Genomic DNA, 17580 nt, shown 5'->3' with positions numbered 1-17580 from the left:
CCATGTTTCGTACTAGCCTAATAATGCCTGACATTAAAGTGTCCAGTTTGTCTGAATCACTCACCTCATGTCTATTTCTAACTCATTTCATATCTGTTTTGTTGTTTTGTTTCTTGGTGGTTTTTTATTTTAGCATTATTTGTTTGGGTGCATGTGTGTATGAAAGCACACATGTGCAGAGGTCAGAGGTTAACCTCAAGGGTCAGTTCTCTCCTTCCCCAAGGGTCATGAGGATTGAACTCAGGTTGTCAGGCTTGGCCATGGTACCTTTACATGGTATGCCATCTCACTAAACCCATATCTCCTCTTGAATGAGTTGTAAATTTTGAAACACTGTATTATTTTGGTTAAGCAGCACATTTTCTTTTTTAACAGAAACAAAAAGCAGCTTGCATGAAAATTTTCTTCTTTTTAAGAAATCAGATGTAGAAAAGTGTATATAAAATTTTCCTTAAATATTCCCTCTGTAATACTTTGGTAGCACAACAAACCAGAAGCTGTGGGCAGTGGAGCTGCAGAAGACCATCTCAAGAGACAACAAGTATGTTCTGCTGGCCTCGGAGCAGTTGGTGGGTGTCTGCCTGTTTGTCTTTATCAGACCACAGCATGCTCCTTTTATCAGGTCAGTGACAGACACCATTCTGTCTCTTCTCACTACATGACAAGAAAAGTCCTAGCATGTGCAACGTCATCTCTTCCATTCATAATTTCTGCTCTGTAGGGATGTTGCAGTTGATACTGTGAAAACTGGGATGGGAGGTGCAACTGGAAACAAGGGCGCTGTTGCAATTCGGATGCTCTTCCACACCACCAGCCTTTGCTTCGTCTGCAGCCACTTTGCTGCAGGGCAGTCCCAAGTCAAAGAGAGAAATGAAGATTTTGTAGAAATAGCACGAAAATTGAGTTTTCCCATGGTAAGCTTCTGCTGTTTGTTCTTGAAGACAAACCTTGGCATTGTATTCAGTTTATCCTCCATTTGCTGTCAGCGGTTTGAAGATTAGAGCAGTCCTTAGAGAAATCAACAGTGTTCATCCACTTCTCGTCTGCCATCTTGTTACTCTTGGGCTCAAGGCACAGTGTTGATAGTGCAAGCCCCTGTGAAGCAGAGACACAGTGTGACACATAGGTTGTTTTGAACTTCAAGTACTGTCTCATGTTTCCAGGGAAGAATGCTCTTCTCCCATGACTATGTATTTTGGTGTGGTGATTTCAACTATCGAATTGATCTTCCTAATGAAGAAGTTAAAGAGCTCATAAGACAGCAAAACTGGGATTCTCTTATAGCTGGAGATCAACTCATCAATCAGAAAAATGCAGGACAGGTAAATACTTATTGAGACGATGATTGTCTTACTAAAGGGACTTTTGGAGGGCTAGGAACATGGATCAGCAATTAAATGCACTTACTGCTCTTGCAAAAAACCCAGGCTCAGTTCCCAGCACCCACACATTGGGCAGTTCACAACCACCTGTAGCTCCAGGTCACCTGTAGCTCCAGGTCCAGGGTATCCAGTGTCCCCTTTGGCCTCCTGCACATTACATGGTGCAAAACAGACAAGTAGGCATATAAAAAGATACACAGAAATGAAAAGGAATATAAGTTTATTTTTTTCCTTAGGGGGAGGGGGAGAAGGGAAGGGAAAGGGAGAGAAAGAGAACTTAAGGGGCCAGGGAGATGAGAATAGATTGCCATACAATGCTTAAGATCAAAGTTTGATCTTCAGAACCTACACAGAAAGCCCCTGGTAAAACCCTAGTGTAGTGGCATGCACCTGCATTCCTTAGGCAGGTAGGAAGCAGACACAAGAACCAGTCAATTGCCAGAAGGCTGTGGACCAGCCAACCTGGAGTAAAACTGTAGAATCAAGATAAATCCTGCCTTATTGAGACAGAAAGGAAGAACCAACTCCCAAAAGTTGTCCTCTGACCTCCATATGTGTCCTGTGGCACATACATGCTCTCCTCACTCAACATACTCACATATAAAATTGTAAATATACACACAATAAAGAAAAGTTGTAGAAGGATATGAATTTTAACAATTAAGCATTTTCTTATTTCATTTTTTATTTATTTGTTTATACATATCTATAACTAAACATACAGAAATATTTTTTTCTTGAAAGAATGAAAGAAAAGGAATAAGAAAGAAAGGAATGGGAAGAGAATATTTTTAAAAAGTTTATAATTCTTCCTAGGAAGAAAATATATAAAATGAATGTGTCTATTAAAGGCACTGTCAAGCAGAAGGCTTATAATTGTAGGGATGATAATGATGTGGAATCTCAGATTAAGTAGAAGGGCTAGGAGCCACTGGTGTAGTACCTGGGGCCACCAAGTGTGAAGTCACCTCTGTGGCTATCTCACCATCGTAGATGTCAGCTCTGTTACTCCAAAACATGACATCAGGCTAGATGAGTCTCAGAACTTCATACCATCTTCTACTGTTCTTTTCTAAGATGGGGCAAGGCTGGTGATTGAACCTCGGTCCTCATGGTTCCCAGGCAGGTGCTCTGTTTCTGAGCCACAGTCTCAGGCCATCATAGCATTTTGAATGTCTCATAAAGCAGGGTGATTTCTTTATTCATGCTTTTAAAGTTTCACTAATGGAAGATTAAGTGATAGGAAAAAGGTCACATTTTTCTACTGTGAGGTTTTTGGTTTGGGGATTTTTTTATTGTTGTTTGCTTGTTTTTGTTTTCTGTTCTGTTCTGTTAGAAGTATTTACTGTATAGACAGATATCTTGTATGAGATTATCCAGCACATAGCATAAAAGTATAGGACTAGAGAGATGGCCCAGTGGTTAAGGGCACTTGCTGCCCTATCTGAAGACCCTGGATCCAAAGCCCTGTTCTGACCTCCACAGACACCAGCACACACGTGCCAAGACAAACACACAAAGGACATCTCGGTCAGCTCTGCTTCTGGCACCAGCAGACTTGGACTGTTCTCAGCCCTGGTCAAATGAGCTACTTCTTGTAGTGTTAGCAGTCAGTGGAGAGATACAGACGTGCCAGAGCACTGGGAATAAGACAGGGTGCTGAGCCCTGAATTATTCATCTATACTAACCCCAGCACCACCAAGGGTCTGGGGACATCTCAGACGATGGGCAGAAAGAGTGCCGAGACACAGCATGACTTTGGCAGTCATGAACTTAGCAGCCAAAGCTGCCTGCACAGAACCTACATAGGACCAAGAGTTGGAGCATAGAAAGGCTGGATAACTCCAGGCCCCATCCCTTGTGCAGGAGCCATTGGCAGCTGAGAGTTACTGCAGGAGGGAGAACCATTTTTTTTTTTTGAAGGTATAACCAGCCATTGGTAGGTTTTCCATACTCAAGTGCACTAATTCTCAACCTATAGGTCATGACCCTTTGGGACTCACATTAGGATTCATAGCAGTAGCAAAATTACAGTTCTGAAGTCGCAACCATAATTTCATGGTTGGGGGTCAGTCCATGAGGAGCTGTATTAAAGGGTCACGGCATTAGGGAGAGTGTATGGTGAATGACCCCAGACCCATGCACATATGTACAGCACTAGTTGGCTTTAATGAGTTATCAAAAAAGAAGATACAATGCTGAGGGGGATGGAGGAAAGTTGAAGGGGCAATAGAGGTCATATATGATCATGTTTCATTGTACACATGGATTCTCAAAAATCAAGAAAATTTTAAAAGTTTAAATAAAAACATAAGCATTTATGTGTTTTGAAAAAACTTTGTGTATGTTTATTTTAGATCTTTAGAGGATTCTTAGAGGGAAAAGTAACGTTTGCTCCAACCTATAAATATGACTTATTTTCTGAAGACTATGACACCAGTGAGAAGTGCCGTACCCCTGCTTGGACAGACCGCGTCCTCTGGAGGAGGAGGAAGTGGCCTTTTGACAGATCAGGTTAGGAGTGGGCTTTTTTATTTAGGTAAATTAATCTGAATTTTCTGAGAAGGAAGAAAGGAGCAATAAATATTAAGCAACAAAAGCTTTTTTATACAAAGGTTATCTAGCATAAAGCAAACATTTTGAAAATATTTTATGCCCATATTTTTTAGTGATATAATTTCATGTAAAGTGAAGAAACATTTATTTTATAAAATTTCTGATTGCAGTTCTAAAATCATGGTTTTTGAATGACCACTTGGTCACTCAATAGAACTTTTATGAAACATTGTTTGGTCCCAGGCCTTTAAGTAATTTTAGAAGTAAGCAACATCTTAATTCTTCCCAAGTAAAGAATAAAATAACTTGACCAAATATATTTCAAGGTTAAAGATGTCTAATACAGGCTGCTTGCAAAGTTCTGGCATTCTACCTTAGACTGCTGAAGGTTCTAGAAAGAAGTAGGCACTTGCATGTGTCACATGATCTGCCTGTCCTTGTCATGTGGCCTCTCTTGAATTTTCTTTTATTCTACTTGCAGCTGAAGATTTAGATCTTCTGAATGCTAGTTTCCAAGATGAAAGTAAAATCCTTTACACGTGGACGCCCGGCACCTTGCTGCACTATGGAAGAGCCGAGCTCAAGACTTCTGACCATAGGTTTAAACAACCTCAATTTTTCTAATGATGCTTGAAGTTTGTTTGAAATAAATCCCTTTAGAAACATTTCTAATGCATCTACCTTCCTCTGTGTCCTAAGGCCTGTCGTTGCCCTGATTGACATAGATATATTTGAAGTTGAAGCTGAAGAGAGACAAAGAATTTATAAAGAAGTTATTGCAGTCCAGGGCCCACCAGATGGCACAGTGCTGGTCTCAATCAAAACTCCTGCACAAGAAAATACTTTTTTTGATGATGCTTTGATTGATGAGCTTCTGCAGCAGTTTGCACACTTTGGTGAAGTTATACTCATAAGGTGAGTGAGGGATTTGCAACCCCGAGTGCATATAAGTAGTAGTTTCTACACTGAAAAGCCTGATCTCGTGACTGACTAGTTCATAAGTCTGCTATTTCCAGACTAAAGAGCTATACTTGGGATGTTATTCAAGAGCTCCTGGGTTTTGAAATTAAGTTCTCTGCTTAGAAAGCTTAAAATGAATAATGAAACTTACATGTACAGTCAAAGGCAAAGATATGTTTGAGTTCAGAAATGACCTCTTCATGGTTCCCCTACAGTGGAGCAATGTAGCAAGATCTGTGTGAGAGGGAAGCTGTGCTTGGTCATTGTAGTGTTTTAAGGGGAGAAAAATAAAGGCTTGATGATGCACACCATTACTCTAGGATTCAAGAGGCAGAAGGATAATTACTTTTAAAAGGCCAGCGTGAACTACAGAGAGAGTATAAATAGCTGTCTTTAATAAGTAAATAACCTGGAGGGATTGTTTTTATTCCCTAAGCTTAAGAAAATTGATGTTTTCATTATAAATGTCATGATAAATGATAAATGTTCAATTTCCAGCCAGCTGCAATGTGATGAGCAGGAGCCATCTCTTCCGGTCTTAGTCCCTGTGTTGACTTCCCCACCTGCTTTCTGCAGGACTGCATGCCTCTTCTCTTAGCAGGGTTTTCTCTCACCTGTACAACTGTTTTGGGAAGCTGAATTTCATGTGTATCTTTTAATTCCATAAAGAAAGGAGAACTACTTAATTCCTTTGTATGTTGTTCATTTCCTTCCTTGAAGATATTTTATGTGTATTCAGTAGGCAAAGCTCTATAAGATACGGTACTGTAGAAACTGTAGAAGATCGAGAGCTTAAAGACATGGCTCTGCTTATAATCTGTTTGGAAAAGTCATTGTAGTGATTTCTTCTCCAGATCCATGGAATGATGATGAGATACTTTCTGTAGCATGGAATTCATGCCTGAGACATACCAGGTCTTTTCAGGGAGCAGAGAAACAAATTTTAAAAAAAATAAAAAGCCATTTTTTAATTGCTCCTTTGATTTTTTTCTTACCCTTCCCCCAATCTTTGAGAGCATTCTATTTTAAATCTTCAAAATCTTATAAAACCTGAACCTGAGAGATAACTCAGTGCACAAAGGCACTGCCTCAGTTCCGTACTTGGGAGCCATGTGAAAGAGGAAGGAGAGAGCCAACTTCACAGAGTTGTCCTCTAACCTCCACGTGCATGCCCTGGCAGTATTGAATTCATTTGTTTCTAAAAGACTTAAAAACTTAAGGCTTTAGAAAGTACACTGTAAAATCTCCCACATTTACAGATAACAGTAAGCCTTGCCAAGTATAGAAATGTCAGGGTGCCAGAAACATCTGTGATCTGTGTGAGTGGGCAGTGAGCAGCTCCATGAACAAATGAAAACTACAGCATTGAGCTAGAAAACTTCAGACTGCCTAAGGGAAAGAGACAAGTAAAGGAGAAGGACTTGTGAGTTTTTAACTCACTTGGATCTTCCTAATTCAAAATTGAAGCTAAAAGCTTTCCTCAGAATATTGTAAACATTAGAGAGAGTATTGATAAGAAAATAGTCTGTTACTGTGATAGAAAGCCATAGGTATGAGGAAAGTTAGGATACTCTGTCACACCAATGGTACCAAGGTGACAAACAAAAGCACATACTAACAGGAAAGAAGAGTGGGTGTGTGGTGTACAGCTATGGTCATGGCACAGTTACCAAAGAACAGGGGTACAGCTAACAACAGTCTTAAAGAGGGGTGCCCTCTGTGGCAGCTATTGGGTAGTACTTTGGTAAGAATACTGTCCCTGTGTATTTCAAATGACAATATTCCTGTAACTTAATAGCTTCATGCCAGAGAAGCTGAGCCAGTTGTCTTGGTCATGTCTGAGTGATTATAGGATATATTCTGTGTGCACTTGATTTCAGTAGAGGAAAGTAGTTTGGCATACTTTTATTTGGGCCTTTTTTTATCCCTTAAAATCCATAATCTTTTAGAATGTGAGTGTGAGAAAAATTTTCTTCATATAGTTGGGAAAATTCAGTTTGCAGAATTGCTTCTGTAAATCAGATAGATAACATTGTTTAATTTTTTTTGTTATAAACCTCATTATATAATCAGTGACTTCAAAATATGTCCTTTGTTTCATTTTCTCCCTTTGGGGTGTGTGTGTGAGGGTATCCAGAGTATGAACTTGAAATCGTAGTAAAGACTCAGAGAGGAAGAAATGTCTGTGCAGACAGATACCTGCAGCTCCTTGTGACCAGCTAGTTGGGTTATTTGGGGATCCTTTCTCATTAATATTATCTTTTAATAATATCTGTTATCTTTCTTAATCAGAGGAAATGGCTTTCAGGAATGTCACTGAAACACTGGAAATACATAGTTGCATACTGTGTTGGGTCACCTTGGATGTTTTTCACACAGAGTAAAGGAAGCAGAATGGAAGTGCTGTGTGCAGAGAGCAGCCTCCTCTGGGCTCTCTGAGAGCAGCCTGAGCTCTTCATTCATAACCAGTGGCTAGAAACTGAGCAAGTCATGTCTGAGAAGTTAATTATGTTCTTATTCACTGCTTTTTCTTTCTCTTAAAGATTTGTAGAAGATAAAATGTGGGTTACATTTTTGGAGGGAAGCTCTGCCTTGAATGTTCTGAGCCTAAATGGGAAAGAGGTAAGGTAGATTTGGTGATCCTAAACCATTTGAAGTATGTAGATTTCGTGATCTTAAACCATTGAAATATGTCTCAAGGTTGTAGTTTTACAGACATGCAACTTGAATGTCTAGATGTATTTTCAGTTAAGGAAGATCGAAGACCGTGAACTGCATAAGGTCACTTAATATTTTTATTTAGGCTAGTTTTCTGTCTGACTTAAGGTTATTTTACTTTCCCCTTAGAGATATTAACCATTGACAGAAAAGAAAAAGAAAACATGTTCCCAGCCTTATTTAATTTCCATGATACTAAATGCAAAATATTATAAAATTTTAATTAAAAGTAGATATTCCAGCTTCCCTACATTACTGCCAAGTAGAAAACATGCTTTATTACAAGAACTGCAGGCAGAAGGAGCACTCCTAAGTGGAGAACATGCTTTATTACAAGAACTGCAGGCAGAAGGAGCACTCCTAAGTGGAGAACATGCTTTATTACAATAACTGCAGGCAGAAGGAGCACTCCTAAGTGGAGAACATGCTTTATTACAAGAACTGCAGGCAGAAGGAGCACTCCTAAGTGGCCAAGGAAAGGCTTCGGTGTCTAGTGCTCTTTGCAGCATGGATACATGATTCCCTCAGAGAGCAAACATTGTAGCATTTTCAATTTAACTACTGGGGATGTATCTAGTCTGTGATTTGAAATGTCACTGATGGAGAACTTACACTGATGACCTGGTGTAATTTTGTTTCTGTGAAATGTTTCCTCTGTCAATTTTTATGAATCATTTTTCTTTTTTAGTGAAATCCTTCATTGCTAATTATATGAATTTTAGATTCCATTTCTCCAACAGTGAGCAACTCCCTCAGGAGTTTACCATCCTTTTCTTGTCATGTTACATTTGCTTCCTTAAAAAAGAATATTTGCATGAGTATATTGCCTGAGTTTTATTTGTTTGTTTTTAAACACAGTATTAATATATTCATATCAAAACAATCAAAAAAATGTAAGATAATACTTAGTTGACCCTTTTGAAAGTTACACATTTCTACACTTCTAATGTGTTGACTCATTATTTAACTCCAAGGTTTTCAGGTATTATCCCATTTCAGAGAAAAAATATGAAGCAGCCTAGACTGCATACACAGAGAGAGAGAGAGAGAGAGAGAGAGAGAGAGAGAGAGAGAGAGAGAGAGAAAGAGAGAGAGAGAGGGAGGGAGAGAGGGAGAGAGGGAGAGTAAGGGTCACTTAATATTTAAGAGAGAGAGATCTTTTTAAATGACATTTGCAAATATAAAAGATTTTTGTTGACTTAATGATCTGTGAAATGTATAGGTAAATGATGAATTGAATTAGTTTCAATAGTTGAGTCTGATCAAGCAAGTCAGGGATTTAAGAACTCAGACTTTAAAGCTCAGTTGCTGTGAGACAGTCATGCTGTTTACATGAGTAGCTTTGGACCTCAGTGCCTTCAGGGAAAACCAAGAGCAATAATACTTTGAGCTGGAATCTCCTCACAGACTTGCCAGCTAGCTGTCAGTGCGTCAGTCCTGTTGACCAGACCTATGCAGATCGTTTGTAAAGACTTTACAAGCTTAGTCATCTTCCCACTATGAAGCTCTTCAAACAAAAGAGAGTTGAAACTGTAAGAAAGAGCTCATCACCAGGAAGCTGGTCTCTTGTGTGCTGTGGACTTCAAGTGAGAGTATATTATCTCCATGTCCATGATGAAGGAGTCCTCTTTAACAATAAAATTTTGAAGAATTTTTTAAAAATGCAACAATGAAACACAAAGTAACTTGGTTATTACATGTTGGTATTTATCAGATCATCCTTAGATCTGAAAGTCACTTAAATGTATAAGGAAAGCTGAGGACATGCTTTACATGGTACAGCCATTCCAGTTCCATGACACTTCATTTTTGTAGAAGATTCAAAATAATCTTCACACAACATCATCCTGGCATTTGAAATGCTAAAAGCATAGGTTAACACATTGCAGCATCCAGTGGGACAGCTCTGAGGACTATTATGCCAAGTGAGAGAACCAAACAGCAGCCAGTGCATGCTCAAGGCCCTCTGTCTCTTCTGTGCTTGTTTCAGGGTAGGAACAGTTATTTCATTTATGGATCCGAACCAAAATTACATAGCAGATTATCAGTGATTTGTATTTGGCCAGGAAGAGAGAGATGCTGGCTAGAGTAAAGGAATCCTAACTACTTTTATTTGGCATCATAAGCTCTTAAAGGCAGAATGTGAACAACCTTCACATGGAATTTTAGTATGTGTGCTGTAACATAGGCACCCTTCTCCCTCCATAGTTTTCATGTTAATAAATTTTCTGTATCTTTTTTTATATCAACTAGCTATTAAATCGGACTATAACAATTACTTTAAAAAGTCCAGACTGGATCAAAAATTTGGAAGAAGAGATGAGTTTAGAGAAAATCAGTGTCGCGTTGCCCTCGTCAGCAAGCTCCACCCTGCTCGGTGAAGACGCAGAGGTGTCAGCAGACTTTGATATGGAAGGTTTGTATGTTGAGCAGACTTATTCTGCATGTTAAAGAAGTTTGTCTCAGCACTAATGACTTTTCTCTCTCCTTGATCACAGTATTAATAGTGATTTGTTTTCTATAGTATGTTTACCTGATTATATTGTACTTGGTAATTTATGTGTTATTTTGTCACTAAATAGTAAATACAGTTGCATATTTTAGTTTATATTGTATGAGCATGAATTGGTACTTTGAGCGTGCCAGTTTGTGCTAAAATTATAGTTAAGAAAAAGTTCCAATAAGTTCATAATTACTAAAAAGAAGATATGTTCCAAAGGAGTTTAGAAAGAGTCCAAGTGGCTCATCTGGGACTGAACCCATACGTAAAAAGGTAGCAACTTCAGTTGAGACTTTGAGACAAATTGTATGGGTATTGTAGTTTTCCTAAACATTATTTGAAAGTCCATTTGCTTTCTAATATTATATGTGTGAGCATAGTTTTTATTAGGGTTTAGCTTTGTGATAGAGTGGTGAGTAATGTCTGGAAGGCCCTGGTTCTATCACTAGTCTTTCCAAAACTGTATTCCTGACTCTGCACTACCTGATGGTACATCTAAGTCTTTTAGGGTAGTCACTAGCTTTTGTATTGGTCATTGACTTGATCCACAAATATGTACTCTTTGTGTGCCAGGTTGTGTTGGTTCCTTCTCTAGTTGTGACAAAATCCCCTACAGAAAGAGGTTACAGAGAGTATATTATTTTGGCTCATGATTCCAAAGGTTCAGTCCTTGGTTGATTGGTCCATACATGTGGAGGAGCATCATAGAGACAGGAACAGATGGTAGAAGCTGGTCTTCCCTCCTTAGCCACAAAGAAAAAAGGGGACATGTACTTGTAATAATGCCATCATCTTCTGCATCCATCAGGCACAGTGCATTCATCGTGTCAGAGCTGTCTTACCTAGTCACCCCAGGGTGCTCTCACAAACGTATCCAGAGGTGGGCTCCAGTGATCTCCTAGCTACGTAGGCCATCAAGATGAGTCAAAATTAACCATTGTAGAAGTGCATGGTAGATGCTGCAAATTCTGTGAGCATGTCTTTGTTGGTTCCTTCTAGGCTCACTGTTTCCTAGGTGTTTTACACAGGGATGCAGGCAATCATAGTAAGGATGTCAGTGTAATATTGAGTAGTTATGTAGTAGTCCATGGGAAGGGTTTCAATTTAAAAGAAAAATCGAGGTGCTGGAGAGATGGCTCAGTGCTAAAGGGTACTGGCTGCTCTTGTGGAAGACCCAACATCCACATGGTGAATCTGTAGCTCCAGTTCCGGGGGCTCTGTCACCCTCTTGTGATCTCTTCAGTCACCACATTCATATTACACATACATGCATACAAACAGAACACTCATACAGATAAAAAATAAAACTATTTTTAAAAGTCAAGGAAAGAGTGGCAAGCACTTGGGAGACAGAGGCAGGCGAATCTCTTGTGAGTTTGAGGCCAGCCTGTTCTACAAAGTGAGTCCAGGACAGCCAGGGCTCTCTTACACAGGAAAACCCTGTTTCTCTCTCTCTCTCTCTCTCTCTCTCTCTCTCTCTCTCTCTCTCTCTCTCTCTCTCTCTGTCTTTCATACACACACACACACACACACACATACACAAAGTCAAGAAAGGCAAGTAGAACCAGAAAGGAATGGTCCATGATATCTCATACTTCAGAAAGATGAGGGAGAAAATAAAGACAGACACTTGTATGATGGAGGCTGTCAGTGACCTTTGTAAGAGTCATTTTGGTGGTATGGTAAAGCCAGGTGGTGAGATTTGCTGTGGATGGAAGGTGAAGAAGTGGGGTTACAGAGCAGTTACTTTTCAATGGGAGGAATCTGAGAGAGCTTAGACCTTAGGAAGGGGCTAGTGCTGAGAAGGCTAATGCTGTGAGAGGGTTGGCAGGATGAAGCAAGGTTTCTAAGGACAGTGGACTGTGCTGGGCCCATGCATTCTACCCTGTCATGCCATAGCATCAGCTGTGTGGTAATGCAGCTTAAAGGAGCTAATTGGTGGAGGCTCTATCCTGAGACATCTGCAGGTTTATGTATTCACATCATTTGCAGGAGAGGGACAATCCACAGTTTCAGAGGATTTGAGATGCTTTGAAATAATATATCTGGCAAAAAAGGAATGAGAGGAATAACTAACCAGGAAATCTTAGAATTTTCAGGCAGCTTGGGGAACCCAGAGGAGATTGAAACTACAAACATTGTTAATGTGACTGAAGACTTCATGTTTCTTTGAGAAGTGACATTCACAGACAAGTGCAGTTGGCAGAGGCATGAGGTGTGAATGATGACTGATAGGGTTTGTCAGGCACGGGCAAGGAGCCATAGTGAACATCTGAAGCCAAACACAGAAGGGATGACATTGGACAGGGCTGAAGTGCAAGGGAGCAAGTCCTAGATCTGCTGAAGGGCTTAGAGAATGAAGTGTTGCAGGTTAGGACCCAGAGGCCGCATAGCTGAGGGGATGGTGTCCACAGTGTGGAAGCAGCCCTGTCAGCGAGGACAATACTGAGCTATTCAGATTGCCATACATGCTGTCCATAGGACTTCGGTGTGTGCAGAAAGCTGGTAAAGCTTACTTACCATGGTGCTTTCTGCTTCATCCTGAATGGCTTACTAGATGGCAGTTCAGTCCCTGGAAGGACAGAGGGTGGAGATTTCTGAAGAGCTAAGATAAAGGGTGTCTCATAAACTCCTGGTGACATAGTAAGACTTGGAAGGAGGGTTAGAGTTGTAGGTAGTGAATCTTGTTGCATGGGGTACCTTGGCCCCACCCTTAGGTAAGTGAGGAGGAGACCTAATGGAAGAAATGGATCTATGTTGAATGTAAAGGCTTGAAATAGGAGACTTCTGGTTACGGTTATATGACTGCCCAAGACCTTGTTTACTGTTAGATTGGACCTGGGTTGAGCAGAGAGTAGAGGCGGTCACACAGAGCACATGGGCAAAGTTGTCTTCATAGCTGCTTGGCTAATAGAGCTTTCAGTCAGGCAAGCTCTAAGTACAGCTGCAGCTGAAGGAATGGCATCTTTAGGTTCTCTGTTAGAGCATTTGTACTGACTCTAATTTTTATATTTACAAATATTTTCCATGTCTTTATGCTTATTCCCTGCATGTTGGTGATATGTTAGCATTTAACTTGTTACAAAGGTGCTGTCTTTGGTGGCCTTGCTTTTGTTAGGTGATGTCGACGACTACAGTGCTGAAGTAGAGGAGCTTCTTCCTCAGCATCTGCAACCATCCTCAAGTTCTGGCCTTGGCACTTCTCCAAGCTCTTCACCCCGGACCAGTCCCTGCCAGTCACCCACAGTACCAGAGTACTCCGCACCTTCTCTTCCCATTAGACCTAGTCGAGCACCGTCAAGAACTCCAGGACCTCCAAGTTCACAGGGTGCGTGTTTTATTTGAATTTTTTTGTGACTTTGTCTAGACATTTTGTTTGAACTTTGGAGAACTGTTGTATCCTCATTTGCTTTCTGTTTCTGTGATAAAACACTGACTGTAATGGCTGGTCTTATGTCAGCTTGACACACAAACTAGAGTTATCTGAAAGGAGGGAACCTTAGTTAAGAAAATGCCTCCATAAGATCCATCTATAGGGACTTTTCATAATTAGCGATTGATGGGGTAGGTTCTAGCCTATTGTAGGTAGTTCTGTCTCTGAGCTGGTGGTCCTGGGGTTCTATAAGAAAGCAGGCTAAGCAAGCAGGGAGAGCAAGCCAGTAAGAAACACCCTTCCATGACCTCTGCATCAGCATCTGCCTCCGGGTTCCTGTCCTGATTTCCTTCAATGATAAACAGCAATATGGAAATATAAGCCAGATAAGCCCTTTCCTCCCCAACTTGCTTTTTGGTCATGGTTTTCATTACAACAATAGAAACCCTAACACACTGACCAAAGCCAGCTTGGGGAGGGAAGGGTTTATTTGGTTTACAGGTAATTAAGGAAAACTAGAAGCTTAAGGCACGGATCTGGAGGCAGGAGCTGATGCAGAGGCTTGCTCCCAACGGCTAACTCAGTCTGCTTTCCTATTCCTCCTGGGCCATCTTCCCAGGAGTAGTAGCACCACCCTCAAGACCCCATCAATCATTAATCAAGGAGATTTGGCCTGCAAGCCAATCTGACATAGGCAATTTCTCAGTTGAAGTTCCTTTCCCCACCAGTGATTCTTAACTTGTGTCAAGTTGACAAAAACTAACCAGCACAGGTTTTTTTAGCTTTTAGCCCATGTACTGAGTGTCCTTTAGACAGGAGTGGATTTCCTGACAGTAACTCTTAGTGGAGAAGAATTGTATCATTGCTGCCACTGGATGATTTGTCTCCATCCTATTTCTGTGGTCAGGAGTGTCTGTGTTTTACAACTTGTGATTTTCTATTCTATAAGAAGACTTGACTATTTGGGCTTTTCCCCTCTCTTCTTTGTTGGACAGAAAGTTCTGTATGACTTAACTCAAACAGTAAATTTTGTTCCTTAACAGTCCTCCTCAGTAAGTCAGCTTTCAGCACCTCCACCAAGTAAGAGTTGGCACAGGGCAGCATCATGGTGCCCACAGTTCCAGAAGGTGGTTCCAGGGTGGACTGCTGCTGTAGTCACTGAAGTGTTTTATTCTTTCTTTGATGCGCAGAAAATTGGATCAGTTCATTGTGTATGCACATTCCATCTCACTAGCACCCTGACCTCACCTACTCATTTTCATAGGCTCTCCAGTTGACCCTCAGCCAGCAGCTCAGAAGGATTCTTCCCAGACCATAGAGCCCAAGAGGCCACCCCCTCCCCGCCCAGTTGCTCCTCCAGCACGTCCTGCCCCACCACAGAGACCACCTCCACCTTCAGGTAACCAACTACTTTTAGGATGCCTGTTTAACTTAAAATTTCCCTCTACTTTGTTTAAACACATTGTGCATGTTTTCATCTGTATCCTCTGGGTTTTGTTTGTGTGTTTATGTGATCTTTATTGTTACCTGTTGAGCTTGTCTAAAAGGAACTCTGAGGAGCAGCAAGCAGCATGTCTGTCAAGCAGCTTTCCTGAGCACGGTCAGGCTGCCCGCTTACCTTGCACAGGAGACACTTGTTTGTGTTTTGCTACTTTGATTGGTTGGGCATGTATGATGTTCTTGGGTAAAACTAACTTTATTTTTTTTTAATTTCTCATCTGTAGCTTTATAGAGACAATTAACATTTGTTCATTTCTGGAAAATATATTTTAGAAATGAAGAACATACATGTTTTTAATATGTTTTATATACCTCGTTAAATGTTCTCTTAGCTAAATGAAATGTTCACCTCTTCTGAGCATATGTATTGAATAACAGCTTTGTATAATGTCTAGATATTTACTCAATCATATATGATGTGTGCTTTCATGACTTTTAGAGCAGATTTTAACCTTTCAACTCTTTATTTAATGTCATTCCCTTTCTGCTGCCTAATTTCTTATGAACTGTAAGGGGCTAGGAGTCCTGCACCTGCTAGAAAAGAATTTGGAGGTAACCATTTACATTTGTTATCCTGTGTGAATGCTGGCTTATTAATATTTCAGAGTTTGAACCATGTAACTCAGAGACAGTTTAAATCTGTTTGGTAAGCATCAAAATATGTGCATTTATACTCCATGTTAAAAGAGCTCCAAACTTCTATATTCCCGTTAACATATTAGAACTTAGTTATTCTGTGAGTATAAATAACTAATAAACCATATCTTATTTTTCATTTTGAATAAATCATCAAATTCTTGCCTTATCTGTTTATGTAAAACTATAACTTTTCTTCTTTTCAATGAGGTCATTTGTATTCACTACTGTATACTTTTATTTAAAAAGTAATTTGTTTAGTTAACATGGAAACTGGGAGGAGGGCTTTGCATGTATCACTGTGCTCACCTGAAATGTGCAAGCCATGAATTCGGTGCCCAGCACTCCCATCCACAAAGGGTGAACTGACAGCTCAGTCTGAAGTGCTTCTTACTTAGTACACATGAGGCTCAAGAAAAGATGGAGATTGTACCAATTCTTCAGAGCTTCAGCAGCTCCATCTAATGTTCCTAAGGCCCCTGGCCATACAGAGGTTCCAGCTACCTGCCATTATTGGTCCATGAGATTCAGGGACAATTATGGAACTAACACTGCTTATGTGAAGATTTTGATGACTTTGTAGTATACTAATAACTAAATTATTTGAACAGTGTAGCTTCTCTGAAACATTACTTTTTTAATATGTTTACCTTTAGGGTGAATTCTGATGCTTTACTAGGAAACCAATCTGTAGAAAATAAATTTGGAAATGAACTTGTGAAAACTTATATTAGCAAACAAGTAGCTTATTTAGAAATGTGTTTCCATTTTTAAATGCCCCTCTTCATAATTCCTCTACTACCTATCTTATTCTGTAGCCACTAATCCTCTGAGATAGTAAGCTTAAAGAATGTCAGATGTCTGAAACTAACTTTGAAGAGATCAGTGTCATTTCATAGAAATTTAAGATGAAATTGAAACTTCATTTATGATTATTTTCCTTTTTGACTGTCAGATATAACATATTTGTAGTCTAGACATAGAAATGAGATGATCATAAAGTTTTAAATTAGATGATATTTTTGGTTCCTTCCTGCTGGTGATTTCAGATAAAGAGGAAGCTGTGACTCTGCTTCTGTTCTTAAATTTGAGGAAAGGGAGAGGTCAGTTTTGAGCTAAAGTCACTTTGGTTAGATTGATAACTTCCAAGAGATTTAAAGCAATAAAAGACCCTTCATGCAAGAATAATTGTGTGCCTGCCTTTCAAAGCAATAAAAGACCCTTCATGCAAGAATAATTGTGTGCCTGCCTTTCAACCTGTGCTCTGGGATCTGAACAATATATAGCTTTTGTTCTTTTTCTAAAAAGGTGTTGGAGCCCCTCCCAGTCCTGGGGTTGCTAGGAGAGAGATGGAAGGTAACAAGGTTTCTGCATTATAAACATGGTTTTGTTGTGTCAGTCCCTCCAGCATTTAAAGGCACACTAAGTCCTACCAGAAGCACCCTCCTCCTCCTTACATAGACCTGGCACTTTTCTCTCTTGTGTTGTATGTATAGCTCCCAGTGGTAATCCATTTAATGTCCCTGAGGTTCCTGTGTTGTTCATACCCAGTCCTGTGTACTCAGTCCATGAGATTACTGTTGAAAGAAAAATGCCTTCATTTTTTCATAAATAAGTCATATGTTTAACAATGTTCTTAATTAACCTGAAGTTTTATAAATTAGTAACTGTAAGGTCTTAGAATCTAGTATTTTATAGATTTTTTAAATAAAAGTTGCATCTAAAGATTTTGATATTGAGCTAGATTTGCTTAAAAGACCACTAAAACTAATGCCATTTTAAGACTACAATTATTTATGGGCTGTTATATTTAATAGAACCATCATATTTGAATTTCTTCTCAAAATGAAAGACTAGATAATGCTTAATCATACCTTCTACTCTTTTTGTCCCTCAGAGTAATTCTTTCTTCATCCATAGGCTATCTTCCTAATGAGTTTGTACCATATTGTAA

The 17580-nt window shown here is 39.7% G+C and overlaps 1 protein-coding gene across 5 annotated transcripts in view; it reads left to right on the top strand.

The window, feature by feature from the left end:
* The window catches only part of Synj1 (synaptojanin 1), a 73891-nt gene that overhangs the window by 45338 nt on the left and 10973 nt on the right, over positions 1-17580 (top strand). For 4 of the 5 annotated variants that reach the window (XM_031364371.1, XM_031364368.1, XM_031364370.1 and 1 more), the window contains exons 16-27: positions 482-622; positions 722-914; positions 1164-1322; positions 3741-3897; positions 4421-4538; positions 4639-4854; positions 7443-7521; positions 9871-10033; positions 13236-13445; positions 14755-14889; positions 15504-15542; positions 16935-16982. In XM_031364371.1, the coding sequence (XP_031220231.1) occupies positions 482-622; positions 722-914; positions 1164-1322; positions 3741-3897; positions 4421-4538; positions 4639-4854; positions 7443-7521; positions 9871-10033; positions 13236-13445; positions 14755-14889; positions 15504-15542; positions 16935-16982 (1658 nt within the window). The remainder of the gene's footprint in view (positions 1-481; positions 623-721; positions 915-1163; positions 1323-3740; positions 3898-4420; positions 4539-4638; positions 4855-7442; positions 7522-9870; positions 10034-13235; positions 13446-14754; positions 14890-15503; positions 15543-16934; positions 16983-17580) is intronic. The other variant, XM_031364373.1, reaches the window with a different exon arrangement.

Source organism: Mastomys coucha, unplaced genomic scaffold (genome assembly GCF_008632895.1).
Source record: "Mastomys coucha isolate ucsf_1 unplaced genomic scaffold, UCSF_Mcou_1 pScaffold12, whole genome shotgun sequence".
Classification (NCBI taxonomy): Eukaryota; Metazoa; Chordata; class Mammalia; order Rodentia; family Muridae; genus Mastomys; species Mastomys coucha.
This window is presented reverse-complemented; position numbering and strand designations above follow the sequence as displayed.